Source organism: Melozone crissalis, unplaced genomic scaffold, assembly GCF_028551555.1.
Source record: "Melozone crissalis strain CALT ecotype California unplaced genomic scaffold, PUWL_Pcris_2 ptg000120l_1, whole genome shotgun sequence".
Lineage (NCBI taxonomy): Eukaryota > Metazoa > Chordata > Aves > Passeriformes > Passerellidae > Melozone > Melozone crissalis.
Genome location: NW_026535896.1, coordinates 223,232 through 242,170, shown reverse-complemented (window position 1 = coordinate 242,170; position 18,939 = coordinate 223,232). Strand labels below are relative to the sequence as shown.

General features: G+C 48.6%; 1 protein-coding gene across 3 annotated transcripts in view; it reads right to left on the bottom strand.

Annotated features, from left to right (window-relative positions):
• Positions 1-18,939, bottom strand: part of GRAMD1B (GRAM domain containing 1B) — a 132,448-nt gene that overhangs the window by 41,893 nt on the left and 71,616 nt on the right. For 2 of the 3 annotated variants that reach the window (XM_054293013.1, XM_054293014.1), the window contains one exon: positions 3,717-3,927. In XM_054293013.1, coding sequence (XP_054148988.1) covers positions 3,717-3,927 — 211 coding nt within the window. Of the gene's footprint in view, positions 1-3,716; positions 3,928-14,626; positions 14,757-18,939 lie in introns of those variants that run through there. The other variant, XM_054293016.1, reaches the window with a different exon arrangement.

The window sequence follows — 18,939 nt, the reverse complement described above, 5'->3', positions numbered from 1 at the left end:
CTCTGGTGGGCTGCTGGGGGTCCTGCCTGGGATCCCCTTCCCCTCTGAACTCATCTGGGCTCCACTTCCCTCACTTTCTCCATCTGCCTCACACTGGTTGGGTTTTTCCCTCTCAGAGAAGCAGGGGCAGGCTGCTGGCACCTCAGAGCACACATATTTTATAAACAACTCTCTGTTCCAGGCTTCTTCCCACCAACCCCCTGTCCTCAAACCTCTGCACCTGCAGCTCAGCGCAGCCTGTCCTGCCCACACTCACCTGAAACCCTGCCAGGACTCTGCTAGTCCACGCCTTGCACACCTCACCTTGAGATTTTAGTCCCCCAGTGCTCCCCTGCACTTATCCCAGCTACAGAGACCCAGCACAAGACAATCTGTCTAAAATAAAACACACCAAGAAGCTCCCAGCAGACAGCAGCAAGTCATGCAAGGTCAGGCCGGTCACAAGGACCATGACCAAGGGATGACAGTGAGCCAGCACTTCTCTCTGAGAACTTGCCTAGAAGGGAACCTGAGGCATCCACTGGGGAAAGGCCAAGACAAGGGTTCTGTGGATTTTTGTGAAGCCATTCTGTGGATTTTTGTGAAGCCATCCAAGCCATTCTGCTGCCACAAAGTGGAAATGCCAACAGCCTGGCACTTTCTCCAACAACACCCCACCTGTGTTTCTGATTTTTCCACTCTTCTGAGGGCAGCACAGAGGTGTGAGATCAAATCCCAAACGATCTTATCTCCAATTCAAGCACCCACAGGGGGATCTTCCACTTCTCACCTCTCAGAGCGAGCCCATGAATTCTCACAATTCATTTGGGACAGGTTCTGCTCTACCGGGTTCAAGCTGGGTTCACCTGAAATCACTGATCTTTAATATTTACATCACACAGCAGAGCTTGCCAGGGCAGTAAGCTGAGATCACTGGCCACAAAAATGCAATTTATCATGGAAAGCAGGGAAGAAGTCATGGAGAACAAGTCTTGTTTCTGAAATCGTGGAACAACTCTGGTTTCTGAAATAATGGAACAACTCTGGTTTCTGAAATCACGGAAGGAGAAGGAAAGAGAAGGGATGGTGGCTCTGTTCAGCTCCAGAGGATTTCTCCCTGGCAAAGACAGCAGCTCACTTCAAGGGAGAGGGGAAAGCAGAACTGAAAGGTTGAAATGGTTTGGGATGTGATAGTGTTCATCACAGGGGTGTGATGAGGAGGCCAGTTCTCAGTCTGTGTGAGCAAACACAGAGATGCCAGTGATGCCAGTGAACCCAGCTTCCAGCTACAGGCACGGGGCTGAGCTCTTGCTGGCATTCTCCCAGGCACAGCAGGAGAATGCCTGGCTGGGGTCAGCACTCAGCACCACAGGGAGGGCTCCTGAGTGGTGAGACAGCTCTACAGTGGGGGACAGGAGAGAAAAAAGAAGGCTTACTTTGGAGAGGCGCTTGTGTGACTTAATCGGAGAGAAAGCATGCAGGAATGAAAAGAGAGAAATTAGGGAGAGAAGAAAAAATTACCTGGCAGATCAAGAGAAGGAAAACCCACACACCCAACAGAGAGCACTGCACCCTCTTGGAAAACACCAGGAATGAATGAAAGTTCAGCTTTAGCAGTCACTGTGTTGGTAACATTCTCACTCCCATGATTTTAATTTTGAGGGCCAGGGTGACACAACTCCTCTCTGTGGTTCCCTGTCACTAAGATTTTCTAAGCTTTTTAACGTTGACATTCCTGTAGTGAACTTTCTCACACACTTTCTGTAAATAATTCATGGTTTTGCATTCTTTTATAGAAGAAGAGAAAGTTGATGGACTGGTAGTTTGACCAGTGTCATTGGAGAGGTGGCACTGTCACACACCAATCCACTGTCACTCTTAGAAGACGATAAATGTTAGAGTTAGAAAACAAACTTCTTTTTTCCTTCATCTTGAGAACAGCAGTGTGAGCTTGTGTTTTTTCATATCCTATACCAACAGTTTCCCTTCCCAAGGATCCCATTTCCCTGTGGGCACCCCCAGGGTGGCTCCAGCGTGCCCTGCATCCTCCTGCCTCCCACCCATGGCTTCCTTTGGGAACTCAGTGCTGGCAACCCCGTGCTGAGGGTGTCACCAGCACTGGGACGGGGTTTGTAGGTCACTGCGTGCACAGGAAGCCAGGCTGACCTCAAGGGCAACCTCAGAACGCCACTGATTCAGCTTGAAAAACCCTTTTCCCCCCTCTTTTGAACTCACAGACTGCCCCAGAGTGGTGAGAGATCAGAATGTGGGCCACTGAGTGCTGTTCCCTCTGCTGAGTGGCCATGAAGGGGAGGGGATGAGGATTTCTTGTCTGTGACACAATCCAGCAATAAATCAGGCAAAGATCAAACAATTCATTTTGTACAAGCCATCAGAGTTCTGCCTGGGAAATTATTCAGGCTGAAACATCACCCTTCAAAAATCTGGGCAAACACAAGTGCTCCTGACAGCTGACACATCACTGATCTTGGGTTATAATCAAAGGTTTATTTGGCACCCCAGGCTCTCGTGTGTGTTTTACCAGGTCCCAGTCCTCACACAAAACCTAGAGCCAAACCTGAAACTCTCTTTCCCTACACAGCAAAGACAAAGCTGTTTCTAACACCATCCAAAGACACAAAACCTTCCTGGGGAAAATATCAGCAACCCTGGGCAAGCCAGCCATAACACTGAGCCATGGGAGGGATGGGCAGAGGGTGGGAAAAGTGATTCTGTGCAATTTGAACTGATCTCAGAGGGCTTGGATAGGGCTGGGGAAATGCACAGGCCCTTCACAGGGGAAACCTTGTTTATTTAATGATAAAAAGCAATTGCAACAGCTGATTTACAAGGTGTGCTGAAAAACCCTGGTGGAGGGGTTTTCCCACAGAGCCTCCCAAGGAACAGGACCACGAGAGAAAGGACCTAGAGAAAGAAAACAGGACCTAGAGAAAACAGGACCCAGAGAAAACAGGACCTAGAGAAAGGACTTTTCCTAGAGAGGAAGGACCTACAGAACAGACTTAGAGAAAACAGGACTTAGAGAGAAAGGACCTGGAGAAAGGACCTTTCCTGGAGAGAAAGGACTTAGAGAAAACAAGACCTAGAGAAAACAGGACCTAGAGAAAGGATCTTTTCTCAAGAGAAAGGACCTAGAGAAAGGACCTTTCGTCAAGAGAAAGGACCTAGAGAAAACAGGACCTAGAGAAAAGACCATTCCTAGAGAAAGGGCTGAGAGAAAGGACCTTTCCTGGCGAGAAAGGACCCTTTCTTGAGAGACAGGACCTAGAGAAAGGAGCTAGAGAAAACAGGACCCAGAGAAAACAGGACCTAGAGAAAGGACTTTTCCTGGAGAGAAAGGACCTAGAGAAAGGACTTAGAGAAAACAGGACTTAGAGAGAAAGGACCTGGAGAAAGGACCTAGAGAAAACAGGACCTAGAGAAAAGACCATTCCTAGAGAAAGGGCCTAGAGAAAGCACCTTTCCTTTCTCAGCTTGAGAGAAAGGACCTAGAGAAAGGACCTTTCCTTGAGAGAAAGGACCTAGAGCAAACAGGACCTAGAGAAAGCTGTACCCTCAGAGCTGTGCTCAGCCTGACCCAGCTGAAGGACTCTGAGTTAGCAGAACCCTCAGAAACCCCACGTGTGAAGAGAGAGGGAACCAGCCAGAGGAGAAGGCGGCAGAGGACAAAGCCAGCGCGGCTGATCCCGGCACCGCGTCCCCGCGCTCGCCCTCACCTTGGAGTTCTTGGCCCCGCTGCGGCCTGACTGTGAGGAGCAGCTCCTCTGGACGCCCTGCTCCGGCGTGGACGGCGACTTGTCCGAGGAGTGGTCGGAGCCCTTCTCCACCATGGCGTCCCCCTGGGCGTCCTGCGGCGTGGGCGAGCGCGAGCGTTTGCGCAGGATCGGGGAGCAGGCGGGCGTGCTGCGGTTGGAGTTACTGGCGGTGCTGCGGGGAACAGGGAGGGCACAGGGCACGGTTAGAGCATGGCCACGCTGAAACAGCCCTGGCTGGGCAGCAGCCACAGCGCAGAGCTGCTTCCTGAGCTGTCAGAGCAGCGCTCCCCGCGCCCCCCGTGGGTTTAGGCACTTCTCCTTTAGCACAGGAACTGCTGGCAGTGCCTTTCTCCAACCACCCTCCAACCCCTCAGACCACAGAGCAGTGCCCACCAGAAGGAACTCGTGGGCTCCTGGAGTTTCAAGTTGTCTGTACTGAGCACACGCTGACACCTCTCTCTTAGCAAAATAAAATGTGCACTGAAGAACGAGAAGTGTCAGCGTGTGCTCAATACAGCCTCTCTCTGCCCCTCCTTTGTTAGCGCAGCTCTTCTCAACAGGATGCACGAAAATGGGGTCACACCTTTCAAAAAACACCCCATCAAAGAGCATCACAAACCCCTGGGCTCTGGGAGGGGAGTTGTGATGACATTCAATGCAGCATTTCCTGTACAGAGCCATCCCTTCCCACACCAGTTAGAGCTGGGCATGGAAATTGTTTGCTGTGACCCAAAAGCCTTTGTGATTAAAAAAAATATTAAAAATTAAGTTCCTTTTTCACAATGGGAAAAGCAAGGCCTTTCAGAGTTTCACAGAAATTATGAGGGGAATGGAACTTCTCATTCTCTTTCCTCAGCCAATGTCCCAGTAATGCACAAACTAACACAGAACAGGAAAACTCAGATTTCCTCACTGCTCCTTCTCTTTTGATGCCTCTCCTTCCTGCCAGACTCTTCAGAATCCCACACACTACCCCCATTTTTCCCTCTGTCACTCATTTCCTTCAGGAGCCAAATCTATTTCTGACCAGCCCAGACATCCTCGAGGCTTTTCCAGCTGTGCTGCCCCAGCCAGCAGGTCACAGAGGAGCCTGGTGCAAGGACTGGAGCTGTGCTGACTTCTTCAGGAGCCTGTTTTCTCATGAGCAACACCAAACACCTGACAGCACAGGCAGCAGGGAAAGGATGGAGGAATTACAGCTGCGAGGGACTGAATTAAAGAAGTTGTTAGACCCTTAAGGGCTATGATTAAAGCCAAATTGCACACAGCAATCACAATAATGCACAGCAATGTGCTCCAAAAGGATCATTTCCTCCCTGAAAACCTAGAGGAGCTGAACACATGCCTGAGGTTTCATTAATTGCCAGATAAAAACCATATCCATCTCTCCTTACCTCTCAAGATGCCAAAACCATTTCACCAGCATTAGTTAGACACAAACAGCCAGTGTAACACACTCCCCAGGTTTGGCTTGGTTTGGTTTTGGATGAACTGCTCTTGTAAATTCTCCTTTATTTGCTCATTGCTTGTGTCAATGCACAAGTGATGAAATTTTCCCTGAGCAGCCTGCAGGAAGCACCCAGCCAAGCTGCTTATGCAAACAGGGCCAGAATCAGATTTCCTGGGAGCTGGCACGGGGCAGGAACAGCAGCGTGGAGCGTCCCAGGAGCCCCTGGGAAGATGTTTTCACCCCTACAAAATGTGGAATTTCATTTCAGGCTTGAAATGAAAAATGGGTGTGCAAAATGTTCTGTAGGCAGGAAGGTGGATTAAGTTAAACTCTGCTCTGTTACCTATTTCTACTCAGTAGAATGAGAAATACAGATATAGAGCAATAAAAAGCTGTTCAAATATCAGCCAAACCCCAAGGCAGCTCCAGTTCAAAAAAATCCTCTTTAGCTTGGGGCTCTTCACCAGGAGCAACTGAACATCCCCAAGGGAAATATTGTCACATCCTCTTGTCCTGTGCCCTCCCTTTCCCTGGACAAGGCACAGGAATAATGAATGCTAAACCAGTGTAGCAATAACTGCAGCAATATTCAAGATTTAACCCCCCCCAAATAATAATTGAAGCAAAAGAAAAATCAAAAAAATGATCTGGACCATTCTCCCAGCAGCTCTGCCTGCCAGTTTAGGTATAACATGAAGTAAAATTATTAGAGATTTCTTAGTTTATTGAAGTATTAAAAAGCATCAAGTTCCTTGACAGATTTTCTCCCAGCAGCTCTGCCTGCCACAACTCAGGTATAACATGAAGTAAAATTATCAGGGATTTCTTAGTTTATTGAAAAGCATCAGGTTCCTTCATAGATTTTCAGCTGATCAAGTCAAAATGATGTTTTTCACCTGGTCTGCGCTCCTGCTAAACTCAATTTTAGCAGCCCAGCAGAGCTAGATTGGTGGCTCCAAGTTCATCAGCAGCAGTCCCAGGGATGGAATTGGTTCTGAACTGATGGAACTGGTTCTGAATTGCCATTTTTACACACTGCAGAAAAGGCAGACTTTTAATTAAAACCTCTGAATTCTGAAGCTGTGTTGGTCCTGCCTGTTATTGAGGCAACACTGGTTGTGTGAGAGGTCCCCAAAAACACAAGGCAAGAATTTTAAGCCACTGGCTAAACCTGTGTGAACACATGGGCTATTTTTTCCTCTACAAAACCTGAGTTTACCACACACAACCCCTGTCTCATTTTCACTTCGTGCGAGTTCAGTTTCACTTTGAGCCTGAGTTTAGAGCAGCTCTGTCAAGACCAAAAAAAGCCAAACTCAGTCCAGCCTCTGTTTGCTTTCAGTTTGCACTTGGGAGATTTTGCTGCTGCTCAATGAAAGCTCAGAATGAGCAGCTCAAAACCAGGGTACAGCTGCTACAGCGTGCAGGTGAAACTCAAAAAATGCTGCAAAGTTTGGTGCTATTTTAGTCTTTTTTTGGTCTTGCAATGCTCCTCAAGGTGGGTTTTTGGTCACAGCCCAGCCCTGCAGCTGCACAGGAGCAGCACCAGCTCAGATGTTTTAGATCAATCAGATGCATTCAGATCATTGCTTGGAACTGACAATTTTATTTTTGCCCAGCTCACACACTGCCATAGCCACAATTTTTGGTGCCAGCTCTGCCAAACACAACATTGGGCAGATTCTGTCTTTCAAGCTTGTTTTTTGGTTTAAAAAATTAAATCTATCATGTAAGGTGTGTGTGGATTCTCACCTTTACAGAAATAGGGGGGAAAATAACACCAAGGGCTCCTTCTCTGGCTCTCCCTGCAGTCAGTGGCACAAATATCAAACCCAGGACGGCTGAATTTCCCTCTTATTTTCTGGTAACTGGGAAAAGCTGAATATTTCTCACATTAAGGACTCATTTAAAGCCCATTTTTTAGTTTAAAAAATCAAATCCATCCACAAATATCGTGTTAGGTGTGTGTGGATTCTCACTTCTGTAGAAATAGGGGGGAAAAAATAACACCAAGGGCTCCTCCTTTGGCTCTCCCTGCAGTCAGTGGCACAAATATCAAGCCCAGGAGGGCAGAATTTCCTGATAATTCAGGATATTCTGATAAAAAGCTGAATATTTCTCACATGAGGGACTGCACAGACAGAGAAAATGATGAATCTGTTGGCTGATGCCAGCGAGGATGGGCATGGAGAGCACAGGGCTGCCCCTGCCCCGAGCCCCTCTGGGCTCTCCCTGCTCCTGCTCCTTCCCTGCAGTTTGAATTCCCCTCCTATTTTCTGATGAGTGGGAAAAGTTGAATATTTCTCACATGAAGGACTCATTTCAAGCTCGTTTTTTATTTTAAAAAAATTAAATCCATCCACATCTATTGTGCTTGGTGTGTGTGGATTCTCACCTCTGCCAAAATAGGGGGGAAAAATAACACCAAGGGCTCCTCCTTTGGCTCTCCCTGCAGTCAGTGGCACAAATATCAAAGCCAGGAGGGCTGAATTTCCTGATAATTGGGAAAAGCCGAATATTTCTCACATGAGGGACTGCACACAGAAAATGATGAATCTGTTGGCTGATGCCATTGAGGATGGGCACGGAGAGCACAGGGCTGCCCCTGCCCCGAGCCCCTCAGGGCTCTCCCTGCTCCTGCTCCTTCCCTGCAGTTTGAATTCCCCTCCTATTTTCTGATAACTGGGAAAAGCTGAATATTTCTCACATGAAGGACTGCACAAACAGGTAAAATGATGAATCTGTTGGCTGATGCCATTGAGGACGGGCACGGAGAGCACAGGGCTGCCCCTGCCCCGAGCCCCTCAGGGCTCTCCCTGCTCCTGCTCCTTCCCTGCAGTTTGAATTCCCCTCCTATTTTCTGATAACTGGGAAAAGCTGAATATTTCTCACATGAAGGACTGCACAAACAGGTAAAATGATGAATCTGTTGGCTGATGCCATTGAGGACGGGCACGGAGAGCACAGGGCTGCCCCTGCCCCGAGCCCCTCAGGGCTCTCCCTGCTCCTGCTCCTTCCCTGCAGTTTGAATTCCCCTCCTATTTTCTGATAACTGGGAAAAGCTGAATATTTCTCACATGAAGGACTGCACAAACAGGTAAAATGATGAATCTGTTGGCTGATGCCATTGAGGACGGGCACGGAGAGCACAGGGCTGCCCCTGCCCCGAGCCCCTCTGGGCTCTCCCTGCTCCTGCTCCTTCCCTGCAGTTTGAATTCCCCTCCTATTTTCTGATAACTTGGAAAAGCTGAATATTTCTCACATGAAGGACTGCACAAACAGGTAAAATGATGAATCTGTTGGCTGATGCCATTGAGGACGGGCACGGAGAGCACAGGGCTGCCCCTGCCCCGAGCCCCTCTGGGCTCTCCCTGCTCCTGCTCCTTCCCTGCAGTTTGAATCCGGCCCAAGCCCAGCCATGACGAACGCTTTCTGCAGTTGCCATGGCGACCGAGGCCTGCAATTGAACCAGCAATCCACGCCTGAAATGCCAAAACGGCCCTGACCCACTTTGAAATAAAAATAATTGTAATAAATAACGCTTTAGAGACCTAATTGCCCAGAGTGCATTCAGGGCCTCACGTCCCCCTGCAGAGTGGCCTTCAGTGGGTGAGACAGATTAAGTGAGGGACAGAACACAAACAAGCCCACCTAAGCAGCGGCCCCTTTGCTCTGAGGTGAAAACCTCTGCACAGAGCATTGGAAAGCACAGGAGGCTGGGTTTGTCTCCTTGCTTTATGTCCTTGCTGTTCCTAAAGGAAAAACCTCATCAAAATACCATCAGCAAGTGTGGGGTGGGTGGGAAGAGCAAAACTCTTCTCAAATGTGGAGGAAAAGCATCAATATCTGCAGCCTGCCAGTATCTTGGAACTGGAGAGCAGAAATTGTAGTGATAGGACAAGGAGTAATAAATTCAGACTGAAAGAAGGGAAATTTAAGTTGGATAAACGAAGAAATTGTTCACTGTAAAGGTAGGGAGGCCCTGGCAGAGGCGCCCAGAGAAGCTGGGGCTGTTCCATCCCTGGAATTGCAAGGCTTTGTCTCCTTGCTTTATGTCCTTGCTGTACCTAAAGCAAAAACCTCATCAAAATACCACCAGCAAGCGTGGTGTGGGTGGGAAGGGGCCAAACTCTGCTCAGATGTGGAGGAAAAGTATCAATACCTGCAGCAGTGTAGGAAAGAATCTGTAGCCTGCCAGTATCTTGGAGCTGGAGAGGGATTTTAGCAGAAATTGTAGTGATAGGACATGGAGTAACAGATTCAGACTGAAAGAGGGGAAATTTAAGTTGAAATTGTTCCCTGTGAGGGTGGGGAGGCCCTGGCAGAGGTGCCCAGAGAAGCTGGGGCTGCTCCATCCCTGGAATTCCAAGGATGAAGCTTGGAACAACCTGGGATAGTGGAAGGTGTCCCTGCCCATGGGACAGATGATGTTTAAGGGCCTTTCCAACACAAACCATTCTGGGATTCTACAAGTTTTCCTTCAGCTGATGGAAAAGAACATTTGGCAATGCACGGACCAGCTCCTGAGACACCAGGCAGGACACAGAAAGGCCAAATTTCTCCTCCAACAGAATATTCCCTGTAAGGGGCTGAACCAGGTGATGAACAGAGCTTCACCAAGCAGTCACTTTTGGAAAGGCATTCCACAAGTTAAGACTGGTGTTCTTAAAACCATGACGGAATTCTTGATAATGTTTTCATTGAGAACTCCACGAGAAACCTGCCCTTGCTGCAGCCTGGTAAATGAATCCTGCATGAATGACACCCAAGCATCCTGGAGTGACACCAAAGTCTGAAATCTCAGCCATCCCTGGGACTGACACAAGCAGTTCCTTCCCAAATGTGCCCCCAGAGCCAGCAGCCAGCTCCAGAGGGCATTGGCACACACCTGTGACACAGCTCAGCACAGCAAATCCCTCTGGCCCTGCCACTTTCAGAATATGAATTAGAATTCGGCCACAAGTAGGAGAAGGACCAAAGAGTTTTGCAACTGAGCAGCTCAGCCAAACAAGCCTCAGGTACTCCTTGGCTCTGCCACTTGCAGGATATGAACCAGAATTCAGCCAGAAGTAGGAAAAGGACCAAAGAATTTTGCAACTAGAGCAGCTCAGCTAAAAAAGCAGCAGCCTCAGGTACTTCTTGGCTCTGTCACTTGCAGGATGTGAATTAGAATTCAGACAGAAGTAGGAAAAACACCAAAGAATTTTGCAACTAGAGCAGCTCAGCTAAGGAAGCCTCAGGTACCCAGCTGTGGCCATCAGCAGCTTCTCAGGGGCAGAACATCACCTACACCATTCCCTGCAGTGCATTTCTCAACCCCTGGGATTTCCTCAAGCAAGCCCTGATCTGGGAAGCTTAAAGGCCTCCAAGTCTTCCCTCAGCTCTCCCAAGAATTTGCTTTCCAAGAGTCATCCTGCAATTACTCACTTCTCCCTGCAGCACCGACCTGGTAAGGAGCTCTGCCAGGCCCAGAATTGGGGTTTGTGCTGCAATTTGAGCTCAGCTCTGCAAGTGCTGAGCAATATGTCCCCAACCCAGCAGAAATGCACAGACTGAAGCACATATTGAACTCTCTGTGTCTGAAATCCACGGGCTGTGCAAAGCCAAGCCTGTGCCTGCACTTTCCTCAGCAAGACCAGAGGAGATCCTTGAGGGCAGCACAGAATTGTGCTGGTAGTCTGGAAAAGAGCAGAAAGGTCAAGAAGGCACCTCAGGCCTGGCTGTGGCACTGAAAAGAGTTAATTCTCCTCAGAAAGAGCTATTAGAGGGGTTAATTGGACGCCTACAAAGATACTTTTCTGCCATCCAGTCTGACATCAGTGGAAAACGAGGAGATTCAGCAGCTCATTATGCAGTCTCCCAAACAGCAAGCAGATGGTAACAACTTTTGATCACCAACCTACACTCCCTTCAAATTGATCATCCAAGAATGAAAACCTGCACAGATCCTGGAGCAATTCCCTGGGCCCGCCACTGCTCTACAAGCAATAACAAAATGTTATATTTCTATTACATCTCCCAGCAAGAGAGACAAAAGAGAAAGCAATAAGTCAAAAAAGCAATGACACCTGCAGGGCTGTGCAGAAACAGGAGTGTTTCATGACAAGTGCTTTGAAAAGAATATAAAAATAGTCTGCCTTCTGCACGTTTTTGAGCAGGAAAGGCCAGCTTTGTTTAAGATTTATTCTATTTTGCCATTTCACAGAATGCTGTCCTCCCGTGACATCCAATCACATGTTTACATATTCATGAAATAAAATTAATGCAATTATTATGCCTCAGAGGATTAGCAAATCACTGCAAGCATTAGGGAGGAATTTGCCTTCTGCCCAGAGCCAGCAGTGCGAGGATGGGCAGATGCATTATTAACCACGGCATTGTCCCTGTGGATCACCCGATCCTGGTTACCACTGGAGACAGACAGACCCACGGACAAACGGCCTCATCTCCCACAGAACCCCCCCCTCAGCCAGCTTGGAAGAAACCTTCTCCTTCCTGCTTGGGGTGGCTGCAAAAATCCCGAGGAAAAGTTGGAAAATGTTTCTGAAATGCAACAAGAGAGGTCTGAATAATAAATCCAATAATGCACCAGTCACAGCTTGGAAAGGGTCATTAATGAGCAGGGTTATAAATCACACCCTAAACCCTCCCTCAGTCCCAAATTATTGTAATTCCACTTGCTCCAAAGCCACATAAAACAAAGCATGATGGATAATACAAATCTGGGAGGCAGTGAAGGGGAAACAGCACAAAGTAAGAATTTCACATCCCTCTGAAGGTGACAGACACAGCCCCAGCACTGTCACCTGCAGGTCACCCACTCACTTCCCAAGGAGGAACAGATCCAGGCTTTGTTTTCCTCCCCTCCCCACCACAAAGTCAGCGGCTCCTGTAATTAACAGCAAGAACTCCAGTGTCTGATGCTTCCATCAACATCTCCAAGGCTGGAACTTGGGGCAGAACAGAGCTCCCAAGCCTTGTTTAAGAAATAAACAAAACATCAACAGACACTGGTTCAACCATCTTTGATGTTGAGGGAAGTTTTGAAAACCTGACAGCTCAAAGGATAAAAATAAAAATTAAAACAAATCCAAGCTGGTTATTTTAATCCTTGTCGTTTCCAAGCTAACATCAGAATCTTTCAGCGCTTTGGGGATATGCAGTGCTGCTGTCATCTGTGCTTTATCCCAAGGGAGAGTGAGATAAAGCAACAGAGCTGGTGCTGAGCACCCAGGCCCACTTTGGGGTGGGGATGTAGGTGTGATACAACTCCCAGAAGAGCTCAGGCACTTTTTTCCCTGCTGTAACTCCAGCAAGGCTTGATGGGCTTTATCCCCGGCCCAGCCTTGTGCAGGGCTCACAAAGCCCGGTGGGAGCGAGCCCGAGGAAGGCTCTGAGGAAGGCTCAGAGCGGGGGCGGCAGGGACATTGTGCAGCAGGAGACAAAGCTGCAGCTCTGCATCGTCCCACTCACTCCCACGGCTCGTCAGCACAGCCCTCACAAGTTAATGGATGGGAGACGTTGTGATCTTCAAAGCTGCGATCAAAGCCGCTTCCCTTTGTTCAGCCCTTGATGTTTCCTCCCGTTACCTTTCTGAAAATAACAAAACAACAACTTCTGATTGATCCCCTCCGTGCAGCATCCCCTGCTCTGCTCCAGCCCTGAGGCACAACCAGAGAGGGCCAGAGCCCCTCAGTGCAAGAGCCACAGAGTGCCCTTTGTCCTGAGGACCCGGCTCAACCCTGTCCCCTCCCTTTAACAGATTCTCTCCTGCTTCATCCAGGTGTTTATCAGTTGGGGATTCCATCCAGCTCCTTATCACATGGGGGTTTCACCCAGCTCTTTATCACATAGGGGTTCCATACATTTGTTTATCACATCGGGGTTTTACCCAGCTCTTTATCACATGGGGGTGTCACCCAGCTCTTTATCACATGGGGGTTCCATACATTTGTTTATCACATGGGGGTTTCATCCAGCTCCTTATCAGATGGGGGTTTCATTCAGCTCTTTATCAGATGGGGGCTCCATCCACCTGTTTATCAGATAGGGGTTCCATCCAGCTCTTTATCACATGGGGGCTCCTCCAAGAGAATGTTGGGGGTTCCAAGTTATGGCGGCTCCATCCAGCTCCTTATCACTGGGGGGTCTCACCCAGCTCTTTATCACATGGGGCTCTTTATCAGCTAGGGGCTTCTCCAAGAGAATGTTCTGAGTTATGGGGGCTCCATCCAGCTCTTTCTCAGATGAGGATTTCACTCAGCTCTTTATCACATGGGGGTCTCATCCAGCTCTTTATCAGCTAGGGGCTTCTCCAAGAGAATGTTGGGGGTTCTGAGTTATTGCGCTGCTGGAAATGTAAATACATCCCCAAGATTTGAAGTTTCCATCCTACTGAGTCAAAATCACAAGCTGCATCCTAAATCTATCTAATCTAGCCTCTCCTGCAGATGCATGTGATTTAATGGAGCAAGGGAACAGGAATAGATTCTGTTTTCTGAAGCAGCATTTCCATGATGCACAGGACAATGCCAGCCACCAGCAGACTAAGGAAAAGCTATTTTTTTAGGGCTTTCAGCAGATTCTCTCTGTCTATGAACACACTCAGTGCAGCGAATCCTCGCTTCCTACTGTTCTTCCTTGCCAAAAAAACATTAAAAAAACAAAAAGCCACCTGTATAGACTCTGGAGCAGAGCCTGAAAAAGCGGCACAAACCAAACCCTGCCTCTCCCCATCAGTGCAAACACACAAACACGGGGAGAGGAAGGCAGAGCGGAACCACGAGCCCTTGTAGAGGCAGGAGAGAGCACATGGGCAAACAAACCCAACCATGTTCCTGCAGCAGCAGCTCCGTGACGCATCCAGCCCCGACCCCTCCTGCCTCCCCCTTTCCCCGGACCCAGATGTTACGGCAGGAATGAGTGTCCCCGTGGGAATGGGGGATGGGGACAGTGGGAATGGGGGATGGGGACAGGACACAGCAGGGGAAATGAGGAGGGGTGAGGGGAATAAAAAGCTGGGGGAGAAAAATAAAGAAGAAAGAAAAAAAAAAAACAGAACGCAAACAATCAGATTTGCCCATTGTTCGGAACAATCGAAAAGGCTGTTTTAGCAATTCCGCCCTGCAGGAGGGGCAGGGCACGTGCGTGGGGGGCACAGAACAAGGAGAGGGGGAGAATAAAATAAAATAAAATGAAAATTAGAAAGGGATCGGCCCGCGGAAAGGAAGAGAAACGAAGCATCTCTGCACCATGATGTCACGCCGCCTGCTCTCCAGCCCCCCGAACGCAGAGGAGCAGCAGCAGCAGCAACCAACATGGACTCCGGCTTTAATCTGCCCGGAGAGCGCCTGTGTGCGATGGAGGAGCCGCCAGCGCCGAGCCCTGCGTGTGACACACGTGTGACAGCGACAGCACTGACCTGGCAGCCATTGGGGAGCGTGGAGCGGCTCAGCAGCGGCGGCAGCAGCGGCAGCAGCGGCAGCAGCTAGGCGGAATTCAGCGGGGATCGCCCGGCACTCATGGGGTTCATTCATTCATTCATGCACTGTGCGGCCGGCCGGGAGGGTACTCACCTCCTGCAGCATGGCACGGCCCTGCCCGGGCTCTCAGGGGCACCGCGGCGCTGCCCCGGCCCCGGCCGTGCCCATGCCCGTCCCCCCGCTGATGCTGCCCGGTGCGGCCGCACACGCTCCGCGCACACGCCTGCGCAGCGCTTTACATAATGCGCCCACCCCTGCCCGCCCCGAGCGCATCAACCCGGCAAAGGGACCCCCAAAGGGTGAGAAAAACGGTACGAGTTACAGATCCGACAGGTTGGAAATGTTGCGTTTTACAGAATGTGCTCAATCCTGCCTGCCCCGCTCGGATCACTCCGGCAAAGAGACCCCCAAAGGCTGGGAAAAACGGTACGAGATACAAATCCGACAGGTTGGAAATGTTGTGTTTGTCTTCATTCTACATAATGCGCCCACCCCTGCCCGCCCCGAGCGCATCAACCCGGCAAAGAGACCCCCAAAGGGTGGAAAAACGGTACGAGTTACAGATCCGACAGGTTGGAAATGTTGTCTTTTACAGAATGTGCCAAATCCTGCCTGCCCCGCTCGGATCACCCCGGCAAAGAGACCCCCAAAGGGTGGAAAAAACGCTACGAGTTAAAGATCCGACAGGTTGGAAACGTTGTGTTTGTCCTCCTCGTTTGACATAATGAGTCCACCTCTGCCTGCCCCAATCGCATCGCCCCGGCAGAGACCCCCCAAACACTTTTCGAGGATTTAAACAAAGCTACGAGTTAAAATCCGGCAGGTTGGAAATGTGTTTGTCCTCCTCGTTTTACATAGTGTGTCTACCCGTGCCTGCCCCATTCGCATCATCTCAGCAAAGAGACCCCCAAAGGCTTTAAAAAGGCTGGAAAAAACTCTACGAGTTAAAGATCCGACAGGTTGGAAATGTTGTGTTTGTCCTCATTTTACAGAATGTGCCCACTCCTGCCCGCCCCACTCGCATCTCCCCTGCCAAAGAGACCCCCAAAGGCTTTTTGAGGTTTTAAACACTACGAGTTAAAATCCGACAGGCTGGAAATGTTTGTCCTCCTCATTTTACAGAGTGTGCACACCCCGCTTGCATCACCCCCTCCAAAGAGACCCCCAAAAGCTTTTCAAGGATTTAAACAAGGAGTTAAAGATCTGACAGGTTGGAAATGTTGTGTTTGTCCTCCTCTTTTACAGAATGTGCCCGTCTCGTTTACATCTCCCCCGCCAAAGAGACCCCCAAACGCTTTACAAGGGCTTGAACAAACACTAGGAGTTAAAAATCCGACAGGTTGAAAATGTTGTATTTGTCCTCTCTGCTTTACATATTCTGCTCACCCCACTCACATCACCCCCTCCAAAGGGACCCCCAAAGGCTTTTCAAGGATTTAAACACTATGAGTTAAAGATCTGACAGGTTGGAAATGTATTTATCCTCCCCACCTCCCTCCCTGCCCGCCCCGCTCGCATCTCCCCCGATGAACCCCAAAAAACCCGACCCTAAACGCTTTCCAAGGACACCAGCAAAACCCCGGGAGTTAAAATCCCACAGGTTGGAAACATTGTGTTTTGTCCTCCCTGCCTCACACGCGCTGCTGGGAGAAAGTTTCAAAGCGTGTAAGCAAGAACAGGCAGGAAAATTAAACCCTAATTAAGCGGCCACGTGGATTATCTGAGCTGAATTAAACAACGCTCATTCACAGTTAAGGTGACCTCAACTCAATTTAGCCGGCTCCGTCTAGGAAGCTAATTTGGTTTCTTTTTCAATTTTTTGTTTCTTTGTTTCTTTTGCAGTGCTTATCCATGTGTAAACAGGGATTTTTAAAGCAACATAATCCAGCAAAGTTTACAGTTTTTTCAGCATTAGGGCACTGTATCCCTCCAAACCTGCTTGGGGACATCTTTATTTCAGAATAAGGAGATGGACTTCAATACAATACAATAAATAAGGGACAGTAAGTCCCTCTTAGTGCAATGAAATTTAAGGTGAAGGATTATGAGAGCAAAGCAATCACCCAGCTTGCATTTGCCTCCCAGGCCTTGTGTGTGCAAGGAAATAGAGTAGAACAGAGCTGGAGCTGCACTGACACCTCTGATCTGAGCACAAGTGTCCTCATGTGGAATTACACTGAATTATTGGACTCGGGGTGCTGTGAATGACCCCCACTGCCAGCACAAGGAGCTGTTCCCTGAATGCTGTAAATGCTGATCACTCTGTCCTTTGCTGCTCTTGTTGTATTTTGCTCTTTCCACACCCAGGGCTGAGCATTTTCTCTTTTCCTGACAGTCAGTCCCAGCTTTGGGTGCTAATTCCCAGAAGGAATGATGGATAATCAACCCCAAAATGCTGATTGTCCATCATTCCACTGTCATCAACAGCAGTGGGAGCAGGAGCTGCTCCAGCAGGCTCAGACCAGTGCCATTCAAAGGCTGCACAGGATTTTAAACTGCAAACAGCACCACCATCCACACCTCTGTCTGGGTACCACAACACTACCACCACCTTCATATTACTCAGAGATTACACCTAGGTGCACATGAATCCACTGTTTTAATAACTCTGTTGCATCCATCAGCCTGAGGTCAGTTTTGTTGTTCCAAATGCTCCCCAAAGTTTGCCAGCTGGAGAATTAGTAATTTATTTCAAGGAAATGAGGTTTTAAATTGAAATTTTCCCACTCCCTGTGCCCAAGGATGTGACTTCCACTGACACACCGTGTGTGGGATTGTATCCAGGGTCAGGCAGTGGATAATCTGGATAAACCCAGAGAAGAGCAACCAGCACTAAAGGCACTGAATCCTTCCACCACAGCCTGGAGGCCAAGGAATGGCAAAATTTAAATGCTCACCTGGAATCCAGGTTTGATCCCACTGGGTACCAGCTGGAAATGCTGAAAATTGGAGCTGGATGAATCCTGACCAGACAAGAGAAACCTATTTTGGGAAGCAAACAGAACTAACCACTGTAACTAATTCAAGGCTCAATTACCCATCTGTGGCGAGCATTATTATGCAAGGGTTTGTGTTCTCCCAAACACTGCTCTGTACCTCCAACCAGAATCAATTCAAGCCTCACACTTTGCATTCAACAGCACTTGGAATGAGATATCTGAATGGTCCCATTTTGTTTTACAGCCTATGGATCTTTCAGTGTTTTTTTGGTTTTTTTTTTCTCTTCCAGAAAGTGAGAAAATAATTAAAAACACAATTCTTAGCCTCCACAAATCTTGATACCTTTAGTCTGGATGAATTTTAAGGTTTGAAAAGATGCTATTTTTCAATAGCCACATGAGTTACACAGACCCAAATGCTGAGATAAATTCAATATAATGGCTACTTCAGATCTGGAGCACACAAAGGCTCAAAGCAGGTCCTGGAGTGGCAGGACAGATAGGAGGTGAAGCCTAAGACTGACAGGAGAGAAATTAATCAAACAAAAGTCCTGCTCCCAAAAGCACTGTAAGAGCAGTGGTAAAAATGCAAGATTTATTTAGAGAAAAGCTTCTTAGGCTGATCTGGCATGGTGTGCAAGGGGCAAAGTTATGGGGAATTTGGAAAACCACACAGCACCTCGAAAGCTTTACAAACTTCGTCAGATGTGCAAAGTTTCACCCCAAACTCTTGGAAGGACAAAGAGCTTTTACATTTCTGCACTGAAGACAGTGAAGACAGCTCATTTTCATGGTGATAAAATTTGGATAAAACTGCACCGAGAGAGGAGCTTTAGGAGCCTTTAAGGAAGCTCAGGGCTGTGATCGTGTCATGCTCAGCAGGCAGATGCTCACATTGTCCTTCACACATGAAATAAAGTCCTTGTCCTGAGTCTTGAACAGCAGGCTCGTGCAAGCGAGCCCAGCTGGCATAAAATGCATTCTTGCAGCTCTTGAACAAGACAGGAATTTGCAGTTTCATGTCCAGAAGAGTTTCCTTAAAGGCTCCTAAAGCTCCTCTCTCAGTGCAGTTTCATCCAACTTTTATCACCATGAAAATGAGCTGTCTTCAGTGCCAGGGATGGTGCTGCAGAAATATAAAAGCTTTTTGTCCTTCCAAGAGTTTGGGGTGAAACTTTAGTTTGTAAAGCTTTTGAGGCGCTGTGTGGTTTGCCAAATTCCCCATTACTTTGCCCCTCGCACACCACAGCTCTGCCAAGCCCTGCAGGAGCCCAGAGCCACATCTGGGCATCCCTGCCTCCACTTTCCTGGGT